Source organism: Oncorhynchus masou, unplaced genomic scaffold (genome assembly GCF_036934945.1).
Source record: "Oncorhynchus masou masou isolate Uvic2021 unplaced genomic scaffold, UVic_Omas_1.1 unplaced_scaffold_2252, whole genome shotgun sequence".
Classification (NCBI taxonomy): Eukaryota; Metazoa; Chordata; class Actinopteri; order Salmoniformes; family Salmonidae; genus Oncorhynchus; species Oncorhynchus masou.
In genome coordinates this window covers 25668-47687 of record NW_027008724.1, presented here as the reverse complement: position 1 = coordinate 47687, position 22020 = coordinate 25668, and the positions used below count along the sequence as shown (strand labels likewise).

General features: G+C 47.5%; 1 protein-coding gene across 1 annotated transcript in view; it reads right to left on the bottom strand.

The window, feature by feature from the left end:
- Positions 1 to 6007: 6007 nt before the first annotated feature.
- Positions 6008 to 22020, bottom strand: part of LOC135533156 (neprilysin-like) — a 40170-nt gene continuing 24157 nt past the window's right edge. Inside the window, exons 6-14 of the mRNA XM_064960562.1 lie at positions 19492 to 19569; positions 19237 to 19340; positions 19031 to 19089; positions 15837 to 15956; positions 15581 to 15714; positions 15239 to 15304; positions 13902 to 13997; positions 13243 to 13319; positions 6008 to 7462 (exon numbers count right to left, since the gene is read on the bottom strand). Of these exons, the coding sequence (XP_064816634.1) occupies positions 7363 to 7462; positions 13243 to 13319; positions 13902 to 13997; positions 15239 to 15304; positions 15581 to 15714; positions 15837 to 15956; positions 19031 to 19089; positions 19237 to 19340; positions 19492 to 19569 (834 nt within the window). The 3' untranslated portion in view covers positions 6008 to 7362. The remainder of the gene's footprint in view (positions 7463 to 13242; positions 13320 to 13901; positions 13998 to 15238; positions 15305 to 15580; positions 15715 to 15836; positions 15957 to 19030; positions 19090 to 19236; positions 19341 to 19491; positions 19570 to 22020) is intronic.

Below are 22020 nucleotides of genomic sequence, written 5' to 3'. Positions count from 1 at the left end.
ATGATGTCCTAGTGGTAGTAGCAGTATGAGGTCCTAGTGGTAGTAGCAGTATGAGGTCCTAGTGGTAGTAGCAGTATGATGTCCTAGTGGTAGTAGCAGTATGAGGTCCTAGTAGTGGTAGTAGCAGTATGAGGTCCTAGTGGTAGTAGCAGTATGATGTCCTAGTGGTAGTAGCAGTAGGAGGTCCTAGTGGTAGTAGCAGTATGAGGTCCTAGTATTGGTAGTAGCAGTATGAGGTCCTAGTGGTAGTAGCAGTATGATGTCCTAGTGGTAGTAGCAGTATGAGGTCCTAGTTGTAGTAGCAGTATGAGGTCCTAGTGGTAGTAGCAGTATGAGGTCCTAGTGGTAGTAGCAGTATGATGTCCTAGTGGTAGTAGCAGTATGAGGTCCTAGTGGTAGTAGCAGTATGAGGTCCTAGTGGTAGTAGCAGTATGATGTCATAGTAGTAGTAGCAGTATGATGTCCTAGTGGTAGTAGCAGTATGATGTCCTAGTGGTAGTAGCAGTATGAGGTCCTAGTGGTAGTAGCAGTATGATGTCCTAGTGGTAGTAGCAGTATGAGGTCCTAGTGATAGTAGCAGTATGATGTCCTAGTGGTAGTAGCAGTATGATGTCCTAGTGGTAGTAGCAGCATGATGTCCTAGTGGTAGTAGCAGTATGAGGTCCTAGTGGTAGTAGCAGTATGAGGTCCTAGTGGTAGTAGCAGTATGAGGTCCTAGTGGTAGTAGCAGTATGATGTCCTAGTGGTAGTAGCAGTATGATGTCCTAGTGGTAGTAGCAGTATGAGGTCCTAGTGGTAGTAGCAGTATGAGGTCCTAGTAGTGGTAGTAGCAGTATGAGGTCCTAGTGGTAGTAGCAGTATGATGTCCTAGTGGTAGTAGCAGTATGATGTCCTAGTGGTAGTAGCAGCATGATGTCCTAGTGGTAGTAGCAGTATGAGGTCCTAGTGGTAGTAGCAGTATGAGGTCCTAGTGGTAGTAGCAGTATGATGTCCTAGTGGTAGTAGCAGTATGATGTCCTAGTGGTAGTAGCAGTATGATGTCCTAGTGGTAGTAGCAGTATGAGGTCCTAGTGGTAGTAGCAGTATGAGGTCCTAGTGGTAGTAGCAGTATGAGGTCCTAGTGGTAGTAGCAGTATGAGGTCCTAGTGGTAGTAGCAGTATGATGTCCTAGTGGTAGTAGCAGTATGAGGTCCTAGTAGTGGTAGTAGCAGTATGAGGTCCTAGTGGTAGTAGCAGTATGATGTCCTAGTGGTAGTAGCAGTAGGAGGTCCTAGTGGTAGTAGCAGTATGAGGTCCTAGTAGTGGTAGTAGCAGTATGAGGTCCTAGTGGTAGTAGCAGTATGATGTCCTAGTGGTAGTAGCAGTATGAGGTCCTAGTTGTAGTAGCAGTATGAGGTCCTAGTGGTAGTAGCAGTATGAGGTCCTAGTGGTAGTAGCAGTATGATGTCCTAGTGGTAGTAGCAGTATGAGGTCCTAGTGGTAGTAGCAGTATGAGGTCCTAGTGGTAGTAGCAGTATGATGTCCTAGTAGTAGTAGCAGTATGATGTCCTAGTGGTAGTAGCAGTATGATGTCCTAGTGGTAGTAGCAGTATGAGGTCCTAGTGGTAGTAGCAGTATGATGTCCTAGTGGTAGTAGCAGTATGAGGTCCTAGTGATAGTAGCAGTATGATGTCCTAGTAGTAGTAGCAGTATGATGTCCTAGTGGTAGTAGCAGTATGATGTCCTAGTGGTAGTAGCAGTATGATGTCCTAGTGGTAGTAGCAGTATGATGTCCTAGTGGTAGTAGCAGTATGATGTCCTAGTGGTAGTAGCAGTATGATGTCCTAGTGGTAGTAGCAGTATGAGGTCCTAGTGGTAGTAGCAGTATGATGTCCTAGTGGTAGTAGCAGTATGAGGTCCTAGTGATAGTAGCAGTATAAGGTCCTAGTGGTAGTAGCAGTATGAGGTCCTAGTGGTAGTAGCAGTATGATGTCCTAGTGGTAGTAGCAGTATGATGTCCTAGTGGTAGTAGCAGTATGAGGTCCTAGTGGTAGTAGCAGTATGATGTCCTAGTGGTAGTAGCAGTATGAGGTCCTAGTGGTAGTAGCAGTAGGAGGTCCTAGTGGTAGTAGCAGTATGAGGTCCTAGTAGTGGTAGTAGCAGTATGAGGTCCTAGTGGTAGTAGCAGTATGATGTCCTAGTGGTAGTAGCAGCATGATGTCCTAGTGGTAGTAGCAGTATGAGGTCCTAGTTGTAGTAGCAGTATGATGTCCTAGTGGTAGTAGCAGTATGAGGTCCTAGTGGTAGTAGCAGTATGAGGTCCTAGTGGTAGTAGCAGTATGAGGTCCTAGTGGTAGTAGCAGTATGAGGTCCTAGTGGTAGTAGCAGTATGATGTCCTAGTGGTAGTAGCAGTATGATGTCCTAGTGGTAGTAGCAGTATGATGTCCTAGTGGTAGTAGCAGTATGAGGTCCTAGTGGTAGTAGCAGTATGATGTCCTAGTGGTAGTAGCAGTATGAGGTCCTAGTAGTGGTAGTAGCAGTATGAGGTCCTAGTGGTAGTAGCAGTATGATGTCCTAGTGGTAGTAGCAGTAGGAGGTCCTAGTGGTAGTAGCAGTATGAGGTCCTAGTAGTGGTAGTAGCAGTATGAGGTCCTAGTGGTAGTAGCAGTATGAGGTCCTAGTGGTAGTAGCAGTATGATGTCCTAGTGGTAGTAGCAGTATGATGTCCTAGTAGCAGTATGAGGTCCTAGTGGTAGTAGCAGTATGAGGTCCTAGTGGTAGTAGCAGTATGAGGTCCTAGTGGTAGTAGCAGTATGAGGTCCTAGTGGTAGTAGCAGTATGAGGTCCTAGTAGTGGTAGTAGCAGTATGAGGTCCTAGTGGTAGTAGCAGTATGATGTCCTAGTGGTAGTAGCAGTATGAGGTCCTAGTGGTAGTAGCAGTATGATGTCCTAGTGGTAGTAGCAGTATGATGTCCTAGTGGTAGTAGCAGTATGAGGTCCTAGTGGTAGTAGCAGTATGATGTCCTAGTGGTAGTAGCAGTATGATGTCCTAGTGGTAGTAGCAGTATGATGTCCTAGTGGTAGTAGCAGTATGAGGTCCTAGTGGTAGTAGCAGTATGAGGTCCTAGTGGTAGTAGCAGTATGATGTCCTAGTAGTAGTAGCAGTATGATGTCCTAGTGGTAGTAGCAGTATGATGTGGTAGTGGTAGTAGCAGTATGATGTCCTAGTGGTAGTAGCAGTATGATGTCCTAGTGGTAGTAGCAGTATGATGTCCTAGTGGTAGTAGCAGTATAAGGTCCTAGTGGTAGTAGCAGTACTACCAGTAAAGCTGGTATGTGTCTCTATGGACGCGGGACTTTTTTTTTTAACCATTTATACATTTTGGAGCAAACGGAAAGAGCTGCAGTTTGGCTCCATACAGACCGTTAGTGGAATTCCCACAAGAGAGTAACGGTGTGATTGGATGTTCATTATTTGACTAGGCTACCTGTATCTGACATTGTGTTGTTATTTCACTGATCACTAGATGGTTTCATTACATTTTTTGGCAGTGACACGAGGCTACTCAGGCGAGAAAATAAACTCACCCAAATGCACAGCCCCATTGGAAAGTCTAAATGGACTGTTTGACAATGTGAGAATATCTATATATATATATATATATATATAATGGAGAAAAAAAATGTGAATCACATTCTTATTTGGCGTACCCCAGACTTATGACAATCACAGTCCTGGTGGTTTCCCCCCCCCGAAAGTCCAAGGAAAACTCTGTGTTGCTTGGTAACTGGCTGTACAGGATGTCCATCCACCTGTTTTCATCTCAGATAGACCCTGATGGTACAGTATCACTCTCTCCCTGTCTCTCTTTCTCTCTCCCTTTGTCTCTCTCTGTCTCCCTCTCTCTCCCTTTGTCTTTCTGTGTCTCTCTCTCACTCTGTCTCCCTCTCTCTCCCTTTGTCTTTCTCTGTGTCCCTCTCTCTCCCTTTGTCTCTCTCTGTCTCCCTCTCTCTCCCTTTGTCTCTCTCTGTCTCCCTCACTCTCCCTTTGTCTTTCTGTGTCCCTCTCTCACTCTGTCTCCTTCTCTCTCCCTTTGTCTTTCTCTGTGTCCCTCTCTCTCCCTTTGTCTCTCTCTGTCTCCCTTTGTCTTTCTGTGTCCCTCTCTCACTCTGTCTCCCTCTCTCTCCCAATCTCTTTCTCGCCCGCCCTTTCTCTCCCTCTCTCACCCTTTGCCTCTCTCTGTCTTCCTCTACAACGCTCCCTCTCTCTCGCCCTTTCTCTCCCTGTCACTTTCTCTCCTACCCTCTCACCCTCTCTCTCTCCCCCTCTCTCTGTCTCCCTCTCTCTCTATCTCCCTCTACATCTCTCCCTCTCTCTCTCCATCTCTCACCCTCTCTCTGTCTCCCTCTACATCTCTCCCTCTCTCTCCTCCTCTCACATACTTAAACAAAATGTTTTATTTAACCAGGTAAGCCATTCACAACTGTGACCTGGCCAAGATAAAGCAAAGCAGCACGTACCACACACACACAAGTGGAACCTGAAGGATTCATTATTATAGTAAAAAATGGCAAGATGCTCATCATTATTGTCATCAGGATTTTTTTTTATTACAAAGTATCTAAAAACAGGCAACTGAGGTATATCTGTCTGTCCTACAGGTGGGATGGTTGTGTGTGTGTGTGTGTGTGTGTGTGTGTGTGTGTGTGTGTGTGTGTGTGTGTGTGTGTTGGTGAGGGGTAACATATACAGAGAAAGCAGTGTGAGTGGACATGGCAACACTTACAGGGGACATTTTGAGAAACAGTAATGTTTTGAGTCCCATGACACATTGTGGACTGAACCTAATTTTCCCATTCAAAGAAAATCAAAATGGATACAGTGACACCAACCAGATTTACAGGGGAAAAGATTCTATCTGCTTTCTTTTACAAAGGCATAAAAAACTAAAAATAAACACTTAGTAAATCTATATTTACAAGAAACCATACTAATGATGTAATCAACAGCGAAAACACATTTGATTGGTTTGCCGTGTCTGTGTGTTTGAGAGAAAGAGAGAGAGAAGAGAGAAAAGAAGAGGGAGAGAGGTGGGAGAAAGAGAGAAGAGAGAGAGAGAAGAGAGAGAAGGAGGAGAGAGAGAGAAGAGAGAAAAGAAGAGGGAGAGAGGTGGGAGAGAGAGAAGAGAGAGAGAGAGAAGAGAGAAAAGAAGAGGGAGAGAGGTGGGAGAGAGAGAGAAGAGAGAGAAGATAGATAAGAGAGAGACAGAGAAGAAAAAGAGATAAGAGAGAGAGGAGGGAGAGGTTATTCGTGGCACGCTTTTAAATCAGGAAAATATTATTTGAGATTGCTGGAAACCAGAGAGGCTCATATAGGGATTTGAAATTGGAAAACTTTAGCGTTAACCGTGTGTGTGTGTGTAAGAGTGAATGAGATAAAAAGAGAGAGCGATAGAAAAAGAGAAATGGAGAGAATCAGAAGAGGGAGAAGAGATTGAGAGAGGAGAGATTGAGAGAGAGGAGAGATGAGAGAGAGGAGAGATGAGAGTGAGAGAGAGAGGAGAGAGAAGAGAAGAGAGAAGAGAGAGAGAGAAGATAGATAAGAGAGAGACAGAGAAGAAAAAGAGATAAGAGAGAGAGGAGGGAGAGGTTATTCGTGGCACGCTTTTAAAGCAGGAAAATATTGTCTGAGAATGCTGGAAACCAGAGAGGCTCATATAGGGATTTGAAATGGGAAAACTTTGGCGTTAACAGTGTGTGTGGAGACTGATGAGGGGAGGACGGCTCATAGTAATGGCTGGAATGGAGTAAACACCCACCCACCAGTGGAGACTGATGAGGGGAGGACGGCTCATAGTAATGGCTGGAATGGAGTCAATGGAATGGTACATGGTTTCCATGTGTTTGATACCATTCCATTGACTCCATTCCAGCCATTACTATGAGCCGTCCTCCCTCATCAGCCTCCACTGGTGGGTGGTTGGGTGGTGTGGTTTCACTACAAACCAGACTTCCTCTGCCCCCACACACACAAAACAGCAGTAGCTCTATGGGTTATGTAAGGCTTCCTAAGCTTGTTGAAAAATGTAGCGGTCACACCCAGACAAAAAACACACATCAACACACACATAAACAAATACAAACACCCACACACACAGAGAACACCAGAAGAGGTGGGATCTATCGGAGGACAGACTCATTGTAATGGCTGGAACGGAGTCAATGGAATGGAGTCAATGGAACGGAGTCAATGGAACGGAGTCAATGGAACGGAGTCGATGGAACGGAGTCAATGGAACGGAGTCGATGGAACGTAGTCAATGGAACGGAGTCGATGGAACGGAGTCGATGGAACGGAGTCGAGGGAACGGAGTCGATGGAACGGAGTCAATGGAACGGAGTCAAACGCTTTGTTTCCATGTGTTTGATACCATTCCATTGATTCCAGTCCAGCCATTACAATGAGCCCGTCCTCCTATATTCCCCATCACCAGCCTCTTTTGCTGAACACATGGTGAAGTTTAAATTAAGCTCACATTCTTACTTTAAAATAAAAAGATGAATGTGTTTGGTATATGTCAATTCCTGACCAGATAGGTCACCCAACTGATTCCCAAGGCAACAACTTCATTTTGGTTCAATGCTTGTAGACATAAACAGTTGGCACCCATTTTGAAGCTATTTTGACCTTATATACAGAACATTTATGCTATTCTAATTATACTCATTGGTGTATAGTCAGTCAAATAAAATGTTATTTTCTTAAATATACCATAAAATATAATCCCCCCAATAGAGGGGAGACTGTCGATCACTGTCAATGTATACTCATCTAGAACACATTGATATACTGTATACATTTTGGTTTATATATCGTGTAAAACAAATACATTTTGGACGAACAAAGTGACAGTTTAGAACAATGGACGTGGTTCAAAAGTCTGTCTGTCTGTCTGTCTGTCTGTCTGTCTGTCTGTCTGTCTAAAAAGAAGAATCCTGATTGAAATACAAAGGGAGAAATTTAATTGAAAAGTACATTTTCAACCCCCCCCCACCCCAAAAAAAAAAATATATATATATATATATTGTGATTGGCGTGACTGTATTCAGTGGAAAGCGGTGACCTGGGTGATCAGGTGAAGAGCCTGGGAGCTGGATATGAACAGCCCTCTGTAGTCCCTTGAAGCTGGTTGTTCTGTACGATCAGTTTAGCAGTCCTGGTCCCACCCTGAAGTGAACTGGGGAACATCGACTATATCCCTGTCCCAGAATAGTGCTCTAACAGTCAGGTGGGAAAATGAGGTGATGAGGGGGAAGAGGACACAAGCCCACCTCTCACCCTCCACCAGCCTCAGGGCAAGGCCAGTGTCAGGACTACAGTATCACCAGACTTGGCAAGTCTGGCCAGGCACCATGTAGCTGTTCTTGGGACAGTTGAAGGCCTTGGCAAACTCTGGGAAGTTCTGGAGGGACCCCAGAACCCTGAACAGGAAAAGGTCATTATTGGCGAGAACGACGAGGCAATCACCACAACTGGTGTCCCAGGTCTAAATCCAACACTCATTAAAATGAAATAAGGAAATCCAGAGACACTGAGGAACACAAACCATTAATATGGACAGAGGTGGAGTGAGGGGAAGAGGAAGTGGCCCTGGGTTAATATCAACAGAGGTGGGGTGAGGGGAAGAGGAAGTGGCCCTGAGTTAATATGGACAGAGATGGGGTGAGGGGAAGAGGAAGTGGCCCTGGGTTAATATGGACAGAGATGGAGTAGGGGGAGGAGGAAGTGGCCCTGGGTTAATATGGACAGAGATGGGGTGAGGGGAAGAGGAAGTGGCCCTGAGTTAATATGGACAGAGATGGGGTGAGGGGAAGAGGAAGTGGCCCTGAGTTAATATGGACAGAGATGGGGTGAGGGGAAGAGGAAGTGGCCCTGAATTAATATGGACAGAGATGGAGTGAGGGGAAGAGGAAGTGGCCCTGAGTTAATATGGACAGAGATGGAGTGAGGGGAAGAGGAAGTGGCCCTGGGTTAATATGGACAGAGATGGGGTGAGGGGAAGAGGAAGTGGCCCTGAGTTAATATGGACAGAGATGGAGTGAGGGGAAGAGGAAGTGGCCCTGAATTAATATGGACAGAGATGGAGTTAAATATGGACAGAGATGGAGTGAGGGGAAGAGGAAGTGGCCCTGAGTTAATATGGACAGAGATGGGGTGAGGGGAAGAGGAAGTGGCAGAGATGGGGTGAGGGGAAGAGGAAGTGGCCTGAGTTAATATGGACAGAGATGGGGTGAGGGGAAGAGGAAGTGGCCCTGAGTTAATATGGACAGAGATGGGGTGAGGGGAAGAGGAAGTGGCCCTGAGTTAATATGGACAGAGATGGGGTGAGGGGAAGAGGAAGTGGCCCTGAGTTAATATGGACAGAGATGGAGTGAGGGGAAGAGGAAGTGGCCCTGAATTAATATGGACAGAGATGGAGTGAGGGGAAGAGGAAGTGGCCCTGAGTTAATATGGACAGAGATGGGGTGAGGGGAAGAGGAAGTGGCCCTGGGTTAATATGGACAGAGATGGGGTGAGGGGAAGAGGAAGTGGCCCTGAGTTAATATGGACAGAGATGGAGTGAGGGGAAGAGGGAAGAGGAACAGAGATGGGGTGAGGGGAAGAGGAAGTGGCCTGAGTTAATATGGACAGAGATGGGGTGAGGGGAAGAGGAAGTGGCCCTGAGTTAATATGGACAGAGATGGGGTGAGGGGAAGAGGAAGTGGCCCTGAGTTAATATGGACAGAGATGGGGTGAGGGGAAGAGGAAGTGGCCTGAGTTAATATGGACAGAGATGGGGTGAGGGGAAGAGGAAGTGGCCCTGAGTTAATATGGACAGAGATGGAGTGAGGAGGAAGAGGAAGTGGCCCTGAATTAATATGGACAGAGATGGAGTGAGGGGAAGAGGAAGTGGCCCTGAGTTAATATGGACAGAGATGGGGTGAGGGGAAGAGGAAGTGGCCCTGAGTTAATATGGACAGAGATGGAGTGAGGGGAAGAGGAAGTGGCCCTGAATTAATATGGACAGAGATGGAGTGAGGGGAAGAGGAAGTGGCCCTGGGTTAATATGGACAGAGATGGGGTGAGGGGAAGAGGAAGTGGCCCTGAGTTAATATGGACAGAGATGGAGTGAGGGGAAGAGGAAGTGGCCCTGAATTAATATGGACAGAGATGGGGTGAGGGGAAGAGGAAGTGGCCCTGAATTAATATCAACAGAGATGGAGTGAGGGGAAGAGGAAGTGGCCCTGAATTAATATGGACAGAGATGGAGTGAGGGGAAGAGGAAGTGGCCCTGAGTTAATATGGACAGAGATGGAGTGAGGGGAAGAGGAAGTGGCCCTGAGTTAATATGGACAGAGATGGAGTGAGGGGAAGAGGAAGTGGCCCAGGGTTAATATGGACAGAGATGGGGTGAGGGGAAGAGGAAGTGGCCCTGAGTTAATATGGACAGAGATGGAGTGAGGGGAAGAGGTGGCCCTGAGTTAATATGGACAGAGATGGCCCTGAGTTAATATGGACAGAGATGGGGTGAGGGGAAGAGGAAGTGGCCCTGAGTTAATATGGACAGAGATGGAGTGAGGGGAAGAGGAAGTGGCCCTGAGTTAATATGGACAGAGATGGGGTGAGGGGAAGAGGAAGTGGCCCTGAGTTAATATGGACAGAGATGGAGTGAGGGGAAGAGGAAGTGGCCCTGAGTTAATATGGACAGAGATGGGGTAATATGGACAGAGATGGAGTGAGGGGAAGAGGAAGTGGCCCTGGTTAATATGGACAGAGATGGAGTGAGGGGAAGAGGAAGTGGCCCTGAATTAATATCAACAGAGATGGAGTGAGGGGAAGAGGAAGTGGCCCTGGGTTAATATGGACAGAGATGGGGTGAGGGGAAGAGGAAGTGGCCCTGAATTAATATGGACAGAGATGGAGTGAGGGGAAGAGGAAGTGGCCCTGAATTAATATCAACAGAGATGGAGTGAGGGGAAGAGGAAGTGGCCCTGAGTTAATGTGGACAGAGATGGAGTGAGGGGAAGAGGAAGTGGCCCTGAGTTAATATGGACAGAGATGGAGTGAGGGGAAGAGGAAGTGGCCCTGGGTTAATATGGACAGAGATGGGGTGAGGGGAAGAGGAAGTGGCCCTGAATTAATATGGACAGAGATGGAGTGAGGGGAAGAGGAAGTGGCCCTGAATTAATATCAACAGAGATGGAGTGAGGGGAAGAGGAAGTGGCCCTGAGTTAATATGGACAGAGATGGAGTGAGGGGAAGAGGAAGTGGCCCTGGGTTAATATGGACAGAGATGGGGTGAGGGGAAGAGGAAGTGGCCCTGAGTTAATATGGACAGAGATGGGGTGAGGGGAAGAGGTATTGAGTTAATATGGACAGAGATGGAGTGAGGGGAAGAGGAAGTGGCCCTGAGTTAATATGGACAGAGATGGGGTGAGGGGAAGAGGAAGTGGCCCTGAGTTAATATGGACAGAGATGGAGTGAGGGGAAGAGGAAGTGGCCCTGAGTTAATATGGACAGAGATGGGGTGAGGGGAAGAGGAAGTGGCCCTGGGTTAATATGGACAGAGATGGGGTGAGGGGAAGAGGAAGTGGCCCTGGGTTAATATGGACAGAGATGGGGTGAGGGGAAGAGGAAGTGGCCCTGAATTAATATCAACAGAGATGGAGTGAGGGGAAGAGGAAGTGGCCCTGAGTTAATATGGACAGAGATGGAGTGAGGGGAAGAGGAAGTGGCCCTGAGTTAATATGGACAGAGATGGAGTGAGGGGAAGAGGAAGTGGCCCTGTTTTAATATGGACAGAGATGGGGTGAGGGGAAGAGGAAGTGGCCCTGAATTAATATGGACAGAGATGGAGTGAGGGGAAGAGGAAGTGGCCCTGAATTAATATCAACAGAGATGGAGTGAGGGGAAGAGGAAGTGGCCCTGAGTTAATATGGACAGAGATGGAGTGAGGGGAAGAGGAAGTGGCCCTGGGTTAATATGGACAGAGATGGGGTGAGGGGAAGAGGAAGTGGCCCTGAGTTAATATGGACAGAGATGGGGTGAGGGGAAGAGGTATTGAGTTAATATGGACAGAGATGGAGTGAGGGGAAGAGGAAGTGGCCCTGAGTTAATATGGACAGAGATGGGGTGAGGGGAAGAGGAAGTGGCCCTGAGTTAATATGGACAGAGATGGAGTGAGGGGAAGAGGAAGTGGCCCTGAGTTAATATGGACAGAGATGGGGTGAGGGGAAGAGGAAGTGGCCCTGGGTTAATATGGACAGAGATGGGGTGAGGGGAAGAGGAAGTGGCCCTGGGTTAATATGGACAGAGATGGGGTGAGGGGAAGAGGAAGTGGCCCTGAATTAATATCAACAGAGATGGAGTGAGGGGAAGAGGAAGTGGCCCTGAGTTAATATGGACAGAGATGGGGAGAGGGGAAGAGGAAGTGGCCCTGAGTTAATATGGACAGAGATGGAGTGAGGGGAAGAGGAAGTGGTATTGAGTTAATATGGACAGAGATGGAGTGAGGGGAAGAGGAAGTGGCCCTGAGTTAATATGGACAGAGATGGAGTGAGGGGAAGAGGAAGTGGCCCTGAGTTAATATGGACAGAGATGGAGTGAGGGGAAGAGGAAGTGGCCCTGGGTTAATATGGACAGAGATGGGGTGAGGGGAAGAGGAAGTGGCCCTGAGTTAATATGGACAGAGATGGGGTGAGGGGAAGAGGAAGTGGCCCTGGGTTAATATGGACAGAGATGGGGTGAGGGGAAGAGGAAGTGGCCCTGAGTTAATATGGACAGAGATGGGGAGAGGGGAAGAGGAAGTGGCCCTGAGTTAATATGGACAGAGATGGAGTGAGGGGAAGAGGAAGTGGTATTGAGTTAATATGGACAGAGATGGGGAGAGGGGAAGAGGAAGTGGCCCTGAGTTAATATGGACAGAGATGGAGTGAGGGGAAGAGGAAGTGGTATTGAGTTAATATGGACAGAGATGGAGTGAGGGGAAGAGGAAGTGGCCCTGAGTTAATATGGACAGAGATGGGGAGAGGGGAAGAGGAAGTGGCCCTGGGTTAATATGGACAGAGATGGGGTGAGGGGAAGAGGAAGTGGCCCTGGGTTAATATGGACAGAGATGGGGTGAGGGGAAGAGGAAGTGGCCCTGAGTTAATATGGACAGAGATGGAGTGAGGGGAAGAGGAAGTGGCCCTGAGTTAATATGGACAGAGATGGAGTGAGGGGAAGAGGAAGTGGCCCTGGGTTAATATGGACAGAGATGGGGTGAGGGGAAGAGGAAGTGGCCCTGAATTAATATGGACAGAGATGGAGTGAGGGGAAGAGGAAGTGGCCCTGAGTTAATATGGACAGAGATGGGGTGAGGGGAAGAGGAAGTGGCCCTGGGTTAATATGGACAGAGATGGGGTGAGGGGAAGAGGAAGTGGCCCTGAATTAATATGGACAGAGATGGGGTGAGGGGAAGAGGAAGTGGCCCTGAATTAATATCAACAGAGATGGGGTGAGGGGAAGAGGAAGTGGCCCTGAATTAATATCAACAGAGATGGAGTGAGGGGAAGAGGAAGTGGCCCTGAATTAATATCAACAGAGATGGGGTGAGGGGAAGAGGAAGTGGCCCTGAATTAATATCAACAGAGATGGAGTGAGGGGAAGAGGAAGTGGCCCTGAATTAATATCAACAGAGATGGGGTGAGGGGAAGAGGAAGTGGCCCTGAATTAATATCAACAGAGATGGGGTGAGGGGAAGAGGAAGTGGCCCTGAGTTAATATCAACAGAGATGGAGTGAGGGGAAGAGGAAGTGGCCCTGAATTAATATCAACAGAGATGGAGTGAGGGGAAGAGGAAGTGGCCCTGAGTTAATATGGACAGAGATGGAGTGAGGGGAAGAGGAAGTGGCCCTGAGTTAATATGGACAGAGATGGAGTGAGGGGAAGAGGAAGTGGCCCTGAGTTAATATGGACAGAGATGGGGTGAGGGGAAGAGGAAGTGGCCCTGGGTTAATATGGACAGAGATGGGGTGAGGGGAAGAGGAAGTGGCCCTGAATTAATATCAACAGAGATGGGGTGAGGGGAAGAGGAAGTGGCCCTAAGTTAATATGGACAGAGATGGAGTGAGGGGAAGATGAAGTGGCCCTGAGTTAATATGGACAGAGATGGAGTGAGGGGAAGAGGAAGTGGCATTGATTGATACAGGAGAGGAATGGAATGAAGAGTGAGAGATCGTACCTGAACTTCCCTGGACTGTGTACATCTACTTTGATGGAGTTGACAGCTTGTTCTGGTCGATGTGTTCCACACCACACCTGGAGGAGGAAGAGATGGGAGAGGCTGTGACATCCACCCATCCATTCATCCACCCATCCATCCATTCAATCATCCATCCACCCATTCATCCATTCATCCAACCAACCATCCATCCAATCATTCATCCACCCACCCATCCATTCACCCACCCATCCACCCACTCATCCACCCATTCACCCATCCATCCATCCACCCACCCACCCACCCATCCATACATCCATTCACACACCCACCCACCCACCCACCCACCCACCCACCCACCCACCCATCCATCCATTCACCCATCCATTCATCCACCCATCCATTTATCCACCCACCCATCCATTCACCCACCAATGCATTCATCCACCCACCCATCCCATCAATCCAGTCATCCACCCATCCATCCATTCACCCGTCCGTCCGTCCATCCACCCATCCATCCATCCATCCACCCATCCATTCATCCACCCATCCATCCACCCATCCATTCATTCACCCACCGATGCATTCATCCACCCACCCATCCCATCTGTCCATTCATCCATCCATCCATTCATCCATCCAGCCATTCATTCACCCATCCATTCATCCAGTCTGACCTGGGCGAAGTTGACAAAGAAGAGTTGTTGATGGTTGAGGTTTATTCCAGGCAGGAGAGGCTCATTCCCATTCTTCTCCACATAGTTCAGGTATGCCTGAAATAATCACAACACCACTTCAAACCTCTCTGGCCTGAAATAATCACAACACCACTTCAAACCTCTCTGGCCTGAAATAATCAACACCACTTCAAACCTCTCTGGTCTGAAATCATCACAACACCACTTCAAACCTCTCTGGCCTGAAATCATCACAACACCACTTCAAACCTCTCTGGCCTGAAATAATCAACACCACTTCAAACCTCTCTGGCCTGAAATAATCAACACCACTTCAAACCTCTCTGGTCTGAAATCATCACAACACCACTTCAAACCTCTCTGGCCTGAAATCATCACAACACCAGTCTTTAATACTTGACAATAGATAGATAGGTACTTGATTTAACACCAATCACATCAGATGGTCTCAGACTCTCCCACCTTCTTAGAAAAGGTATAAAGTAAACACAGGGCTCTCAGACTCTGTGAAGAAGTGTTGTCCTCATCCCTCCGTCATCACTTCGTCTTCCCTCTGGACACTAACCCGAGACGCCTGGTTGGCCAATCACATTGCTCATTACTCACACCATGCTCCGAGAGCATGTCTAATGGTTCAATCAGAGAGCTGGCAGGAGGACATAGTAATTAGTAATATTACTGGCAGATGGCAATTACCCACAAGTCCTTCCGATCTCATTTCATCTCACAACATGTCACTCAGACGTATATAGCTAATCATCAAATGCTAAAACAATGGAGATGCGAGGGAGAAATAGAGAAAATGTGTCACACCCTGGTCTCTTTATATTGTGTTTGTCTTCATGTATTTGGTCAGGCCAGGGTGTGACATGGGTTTATTGTGGTGTGTTTCGTCTTGGGGGTATCTAGCAGAATCTATGGCTGCCTGAGGCAGTTCTCAATCAGAGTCAGGTGATTATCGTTGTCTCTGATTGGGAACCATATTTAGGCTGCCATATTCTTTGAGTGTTTCGTGGGTGATTGTTCCCGTCTCTGTGTTTGTAGTCACCAGATAGGCTGTATAGGTTTTCACGCTCCATTTGTTGTTTTGTATATTTAAGTTATTTCATGTCTAGTTCATTTTCATTAAAGAACATGAGTAACCACCACGCTGCATTTTGGTCCGCTTCTCCTTCAACAGACGAACGCCGTTACAAAATGGTGTAACAGATTACTGGAATCCATTTCTTTCCTGGGTTAAAGGACTCCGTCTTCATAATGTGTGTGCATCTTTTTTCAAGCTGTAAAATGTGTCTTTCTACAGTGGTCATTTGTACCTGGTAGGACTGACGGATGCCTCCGTTGTCTGCGATGTTCTCGCCCAGAGTGTTTTTCCCATTGAGCTGCTTACAGAAAACAAAAAGACAGATGAATATGGCCTGTAATTGAGTATTTCAGCAGTTCTCCATCCCAGGGAAACCATTTTCCACGCTGCGGGTAAATGAGAATAAAACAAAATGCTATTGTTCACGGCAACAAGTCAAGGGAGGACAGGAGATGAGCGTACGTAAAGAGACAGAGGGGTATAAATGTGAACCCTGCACTCATTTCCTGGAAAAGAAAGGAGAGAAAACAGATTCAATTAAGAAAAAAGGGAGAGAGGCGAGAGTAAAACATACATTCAGTCCGTTGGCCAGGTCCCAGGAGAAGCTTCCATACTGGTCCACAATGCACTTGGACAGATTCACAAAGTTCTGGGTGGAGCTTGGCGTCCACCAGTCCTTCAGGTCACCATCTTTATCGTAGTTACGACCTGGCAACCGGACAAACAAACTGTTACGGACAGCTGACCAGCTTGTCCACATGTCGTGAAACGACACTTTGAATTGGACTGTCCATTCTAACAAAGCCAATTCCGTGTGCAGAGTGTCTTACCGTTGTCATCGAACCCGTGTGTGATCTCATGTCCGATCACCATGCCGATACCGCCAAAGTTCAGGGACTTGGTCTGGCCCTTACCGAAGAATGGAGGCTGGAGGATGCCAGCTGGGAACACTGAGGAGGAGGAAGAAAGGATCTCACATCTTTTACCTTCAGAGTGATTGGAGAAGACAGTAGAATTGATGGGAAGAGACAGTAGAGGTGATGGGAGGGAACAGTAGAGATGATTGGAGGTGACAGTACAGGTGACAGTAGAGATGATTGGAGGTGACAGTAGAGGTGACAGTAGAGATGATTGGAGGTGACAGTAGAGGTGACAGTAGAGATGATTGGAGGTGACAGTAGAGTTGACAGTAGAGATGATTGAAGTTGACAGTAGAGATGATTGGAGGTGACAGTAGAGGTGACAGTAGAGATGATTGGAGGTGACAGTACAGGTGACAGTAGAATTGATGGGAGGAGACAGTAGAGGTGATGGGAGGGAACAGTAGAGATGATTGGAGGTGACAGTACAGGTGACAGTAGAGATAATTGGAGGTGACAGTACAGGTGACAGTAGAGATGATTGGAGGTGACAGTACAGGTGACAGTAGAGATGATTGGAGGTGACAGTACAGGTGACAGTAGAGATGATTGGAGGTGACAGTAGAGGTGATTGGAGGTGACAGTAGAGGTGATTGAAGGTGACAGTAGAGGTGATTGGAGGAGACAGTACAGGTGACAGTAGAGATGATTGGAGGTGACAGTAGAGATGATTGGAGGTGACAGTAGAGTTGATTGGAGGTGACAGTAGAGGTGATTGGAAGTGACAGTAGAGGTGACAGTAGAGATGATTGGAGGTGACAGTAGAGATGATTGGAGGTGACAGTAGAGGTGATTGGAGTTGACAGAAGAGATGATTGGAGGTGACAGAAGAGATGACAGTAGAGATGATTGGAAGTGACAGAAGAGATGACAGTAGAGGTGATTGAAGTTGACAGTAGAGATGACTGGAGATGACAGTACAGGTGACAGTAGAGATGATTGGAGGTGTTAGTAGAGGTGACAGTAGAGATGATTGGAGATGACAGTACAGGTGATAGCAGAGATGATTGGAGGTGACAGTACAGGTGACAGTAGAGATGATCGGAGGTGTTAGTAGAGGTGACAGTAGAGATGATTGGAGGTGACAGTAGAGATGACAGTAGAGGAGACTGGAGGTGACAGTAGCGGTAATGGGAGATGACAAAAGAGATGAGAGTAGAGGAGATTGGAGTTGACAGTAGAGATGATTGGAGGTGACTGAAGAGATGACAGTAGAGGAGATTGGAGTTGACAGTAGAGGTGATTGGAGGTGACAGTAGAGGTGATTGAAGGTGACAGTAGAGGTGATTGGAGATGACAGAGGAGACGACAGTAGAGATGATTGGAGGAGACTGTAGAGGTGACAGTGGAGGTGATTGGAGGAGACTGTAGAGGTGATTGGAGGAGACTGTAGAGGTGATTGGAGGAGACTGTAGAGGTGACAGTGGAGGTGATTGGAGGAGACTGTAGAGGCGACAGTAGAGGTGATTGGAGGAGTCTGTAGAGGTGATTGGAGGAGACTGTAGAGGTGATTGGAGGAGTCTGTAGAGGTGATTGGAGGAGACTGTAGAGGTGATTGGAGGAGACTGTAGAGGTGATTGGAGGTGACTGTAGAGGTGACAGTAGAGGTGATTGGAGGAGACTATAGAGGTGACTGTAGAGATGATTGGAGGTGACAGAAGAGATGATTGGAGGAGTCTGTAGAGGTGATTGGAGGAGACTGTAGAGGTGACAGTGGAGGTTATTGGAGGAGACTGTAGAGGTGATTGGAGGAGACTGTAGAGGTGACAGTGGAGGTCATTGGAGGAGACTGTAGAGGTGATTGGAGGAGACTGTAGAGGTGATTGGAGGAGACTGTAGAGGTGACAGTGGAGGTGATTGGAGGAGACTGTAGAGGCGACAGTAGAGGTGATTGGAGGAGTCTGTAGAGGTGATTGTAGGAGACTGTAGAGGTGACAGTGGAGGTGATTGGAGGAGACTGTAGAGGTGATTGGAGGAGACTGTAGAGGTGACAGTAGAGGTGATTGGAGGAGACTGTAGAGATGACAGTAGAGGTGATTGAAGGTGACAGTAGAGGTGATTGGAGGAGACTGTAGAGGTGATTGGAGGAGACTGTAGAGGTGACAGTAGAGGTGATTGGTGGAGACTGTAGAGGTGATTGGAGGAGACTGTAGAGGTGACAGTAGAGGTAATTGGAGGAGACTGTAGAGGTGACAGTAGAGGTTATTGGAGGAGACTGTAGAGGTGACAGTAGAGGTGATTGGAGGAGACTATAGAGGTGATTGGAGGAGACGACAGTAGAGGTGATTGGAGGAGACTGTAGGGGTGACAGTAGAGGTGATTGGAGGAGACTGTAGAGGTGACAGTAGAGGTGATTGGAGGAGACTGTAGAGGTGACAGTAGAGGTGATTGGAGGAGACTGTAGGTGATTGGAGGAGACTGTAGAGATGACAGTAGAGGTGATTGGAGGAGACTGTAGAGATGACAGTAGAGGTGATTGAAGGTGACAGTAGAGGTGATTGGAGGTGACAGAGGAGACGACAGTAGAGGTGATGGGAGGTGACTGTAGAGGTGACAGTAGAGGTGATGGGAGGTGACTGTAGAGGTGACAGTAGAGGTGATTGGAGGAGACTGTAGAGGTGATTGGTGACAGTAGAGGTGATTGAAGGTGACAGTAGAGGTGATTGGAGATGACAGAGGAGACGACAGTACAGGTGATTGGAGGAGACTGTAGAGTAGATTGGAGGAGACTGTAGAGGGGATTAGAGGAGACTGTAGAGGGGATTAGAGGAGACTGTAGAAGTGATTGGAGGAGACTGTAGAGGTGACAGGAGAGTTGATTGGAGGAGACTATAGAGGTGACAGGAGAGTTGATTGGAGATGACTGTAGAGGTGATTGGAGGTGACTGTAGAGGTGATTGGAGGAGACTGTAGAGGTGATTGGAGGAGACTGTAGAGGTGATTAGAGGAGACTGTAGAGGTGATTGGAGGAGACTGTAGAGGGGATTAGAGGAGACTGTAGAAGTGATTGAAGGTTACAGTAGAGGTGATTGGAGGTGACTGTAGAGGGGATTAGAGGAGACTGTAGAAGTGATTGAAGGTTACAGTAGAGGTGACTCTGTTACCTATTTGGTTTTTGCTTGAGGAGTAGAAGGCGTTGACAACGGCGGCTCCTGTCACCCATCTAGGGATGAGGCACAGAGACGTTTCACAACAACATTGAATAGAGGAGTTGATAATTCATCAGAAGTTAATCACTACTGTAATATCAGTGCTGTGGCTGCTATGTTAGCCAGCGCGGACAATGGGTTTTGGAAAGGGAGGATCTTACTCTTCCTTGTTAACTTTGACCCGTAGCTTCCTCAGACGCTTCTTCTGTACGAAGTCCAGGTTCTGGAGGATGTTCTCAAAGTACTCCTCTGCACTGTAGCTCAACTAACACACACACACACACGTACACACACACACACACACACACACACACACACACACACACACACACCAGGTATGATAGTTTGAACCCTGTGTCCACTGTATCACGTCAACGGACAAAATGATTATGTTCTCTCCCCTTTTCAACACTCACATTTTTATACTCGTTGTTCAGGTATGTGTCATTCTTGATGTCGTCGGAGTAGCCAATCCGCTCACGGATAGCTTGTGCCTACAGAACATTTGAAGAGTTTGAGGGGAGTAACAAGTGGTGTAATGTACTAAAGTAAAAATACTTTAATTAAAGTATTTTTGGGATATCTGTACTTTATTTTACTATTTATATTTTTGACAACTTAAACTTTTACATCACTACATTCCTAAAGAAAATAATGTACTTTTTACTCCATACATTTTCCCTGACACCAAAAAGTACTTGTGACATTTTGACAAGAAAATGGTCTAATTCACACACTTATTAAGAGAACATCCCTGGTCCTCCCTACTGCCTCTGATCTGGAGGACTCACTAACCAGAGAACATCCCTGGTCCTCCCTACTGCCTCTGATCTGGAGGACTCACTAAACAGAGAACATCCCTGGTCATCCCTACTGCCTCTGATCTGGAGGACTCACTAAACAGAGAACATCCCTGGTCATCCCTACTGCCTCTGATCTGGAGGACTCACTAAACAGAGAACATCCCTGGTCATCCCTACTGCCTCTGATCTGGAGGACTCACTAAACAGAGAACATCCCTGGTCATCCCTACTGCCTCTGATCTGGAGGACTCACTAAACAGAGAACATCCCTACAGCCTTTGATCTGGAGGACTCACTAAACAGAGAACATCCCTACAGCCTTTGATCTGGAGGACTCACTAAACAGAGAACATCCCTGGTCATCCCTACTGCCTCTGATCTGGAGGACTCACTAAACAGAGAACCTACCTGGTCAGCCCTACTGCCTCTGATCTGGAGGACTCACTAAACAGAGAACATCCCTGGTCATCTCTACTGCCTCTGATCTGGTGGACTCACTAACCAGAGAACATCCCTGGTCATCCCTACTGCCTCTGATCTGGAGGACTCACTAACCAGAGAACATCCCTGGTCCTCCCTACTGCCTCTGATCTGGAGGACTCACTAAACAGAGAACATCCCTGGTCATCCCTACTGCCTCTGATCTGGAGGACTCACTAAACAGAGAACATCCCTACTGCCTCTGATCTGGAGGACTCACTAACCAGAGAACATCCCTACTGCCTTTGATCTGGAGGACTCACTAACCAGAGAACATCCCTACTGCCTTTGATCTGGAGGACTCACTAAACAGAGAACATCCCTACTGCCTCTGATCTGGAGGACTCACTAAACAGAGAACATCCCTGGTCATCCCTACTGCCTCTGATCTGGAGGACACACTAAACAGAGAACATCCCTGGTCATCCCTACTGCCTCTGATCTGGAGGACTCACTAAACAGAGAACATCCCTGGTCATCCCTGCTGCCTCTGATCTGGAGGACTCACTAAACAGAGAACATCCCTGGTCATCCCTACTGCCTCTGATCTGGAGGACTCACTAAACAGAGAACATCCCTGGCCATCTCTACTGCCTCTGATCTGGAGGACTCACTAAACAGAGAACATCCCTACTGCCTCTGATCTGGAGGACTCACTAACCAGAGAACATCCCTACTGCCTCTGATCTGGAGGACTCACTAACCAGAGAACATCCCTACTGCCTCTGATCTGGAGGACTCACTAACCAGAGAACATCCCTACTGCCTCTGATCTGGAGGACTCACTAACCAGAGAACATCCCTGGTCATCCCTACTGCCTCTGATCTGGAGGACTCACTAAACAGAGAACCTCCCTGGTCAGCCCTACTGCCTCTGATCTGGAGGAATCACTAAACAGAGAACATCCCTGGTCATCTCTACTGCCTCTGATCTGGTGGACTCACTAAACAGAGAACATCCCTACAGCCTTTGATCTGGAGGACTCACTAAACAGAGAACATCCCTACAGCCTTTGATCTGGAGGACTCACTAAACAGAGAACATCCCTGGTCATCCCTACTGCCTCTGATCTGGAGGACTCACTAAACAGAGAACCTCCCTGGTCAGCCCTACTGCCTCTGATCTGGAGGACTCACTGAACAGAGAACATCCCTGGTCATCTCTACTGCCTCTGATCTGGTGGACTCACTAAACAGAGAACATCCCTACAGCCTTTGATCTGGAGGACTCACTAAACAGAGAACATCCCTACAGCCTTTGATCTGGAGGACTCACTAAACAGAGAACATCCCTGGTCATCCCTACTGCCTCTGATCTGGAGGACTCACTAAACAGAGAACATCCCTACAGCCTTTGATCTGGAGGACTCACTAAACAGAGAACATCCCTGGTCAGCCCTACTGCCTCTGATCTGGAGGACTCACTAAACAGAGAACATCCCTGGTCATCTCTACTGCCTCTGATCTGGTGGACTCACTAAACAGAGAACATCCCTACAGCCTTTGATCTGGAGGACTCACTAAACAGAGAACATCCCTACTGCCTCTGATCTGGAGGACTCACTAAACAGAGAACATCCCTGGTCATCCCTACTGCCTCTGATCTGGAGGACTCACTAAACAGAGAACATCCGTACTGCCTCTGATCTGGATGACTCACTA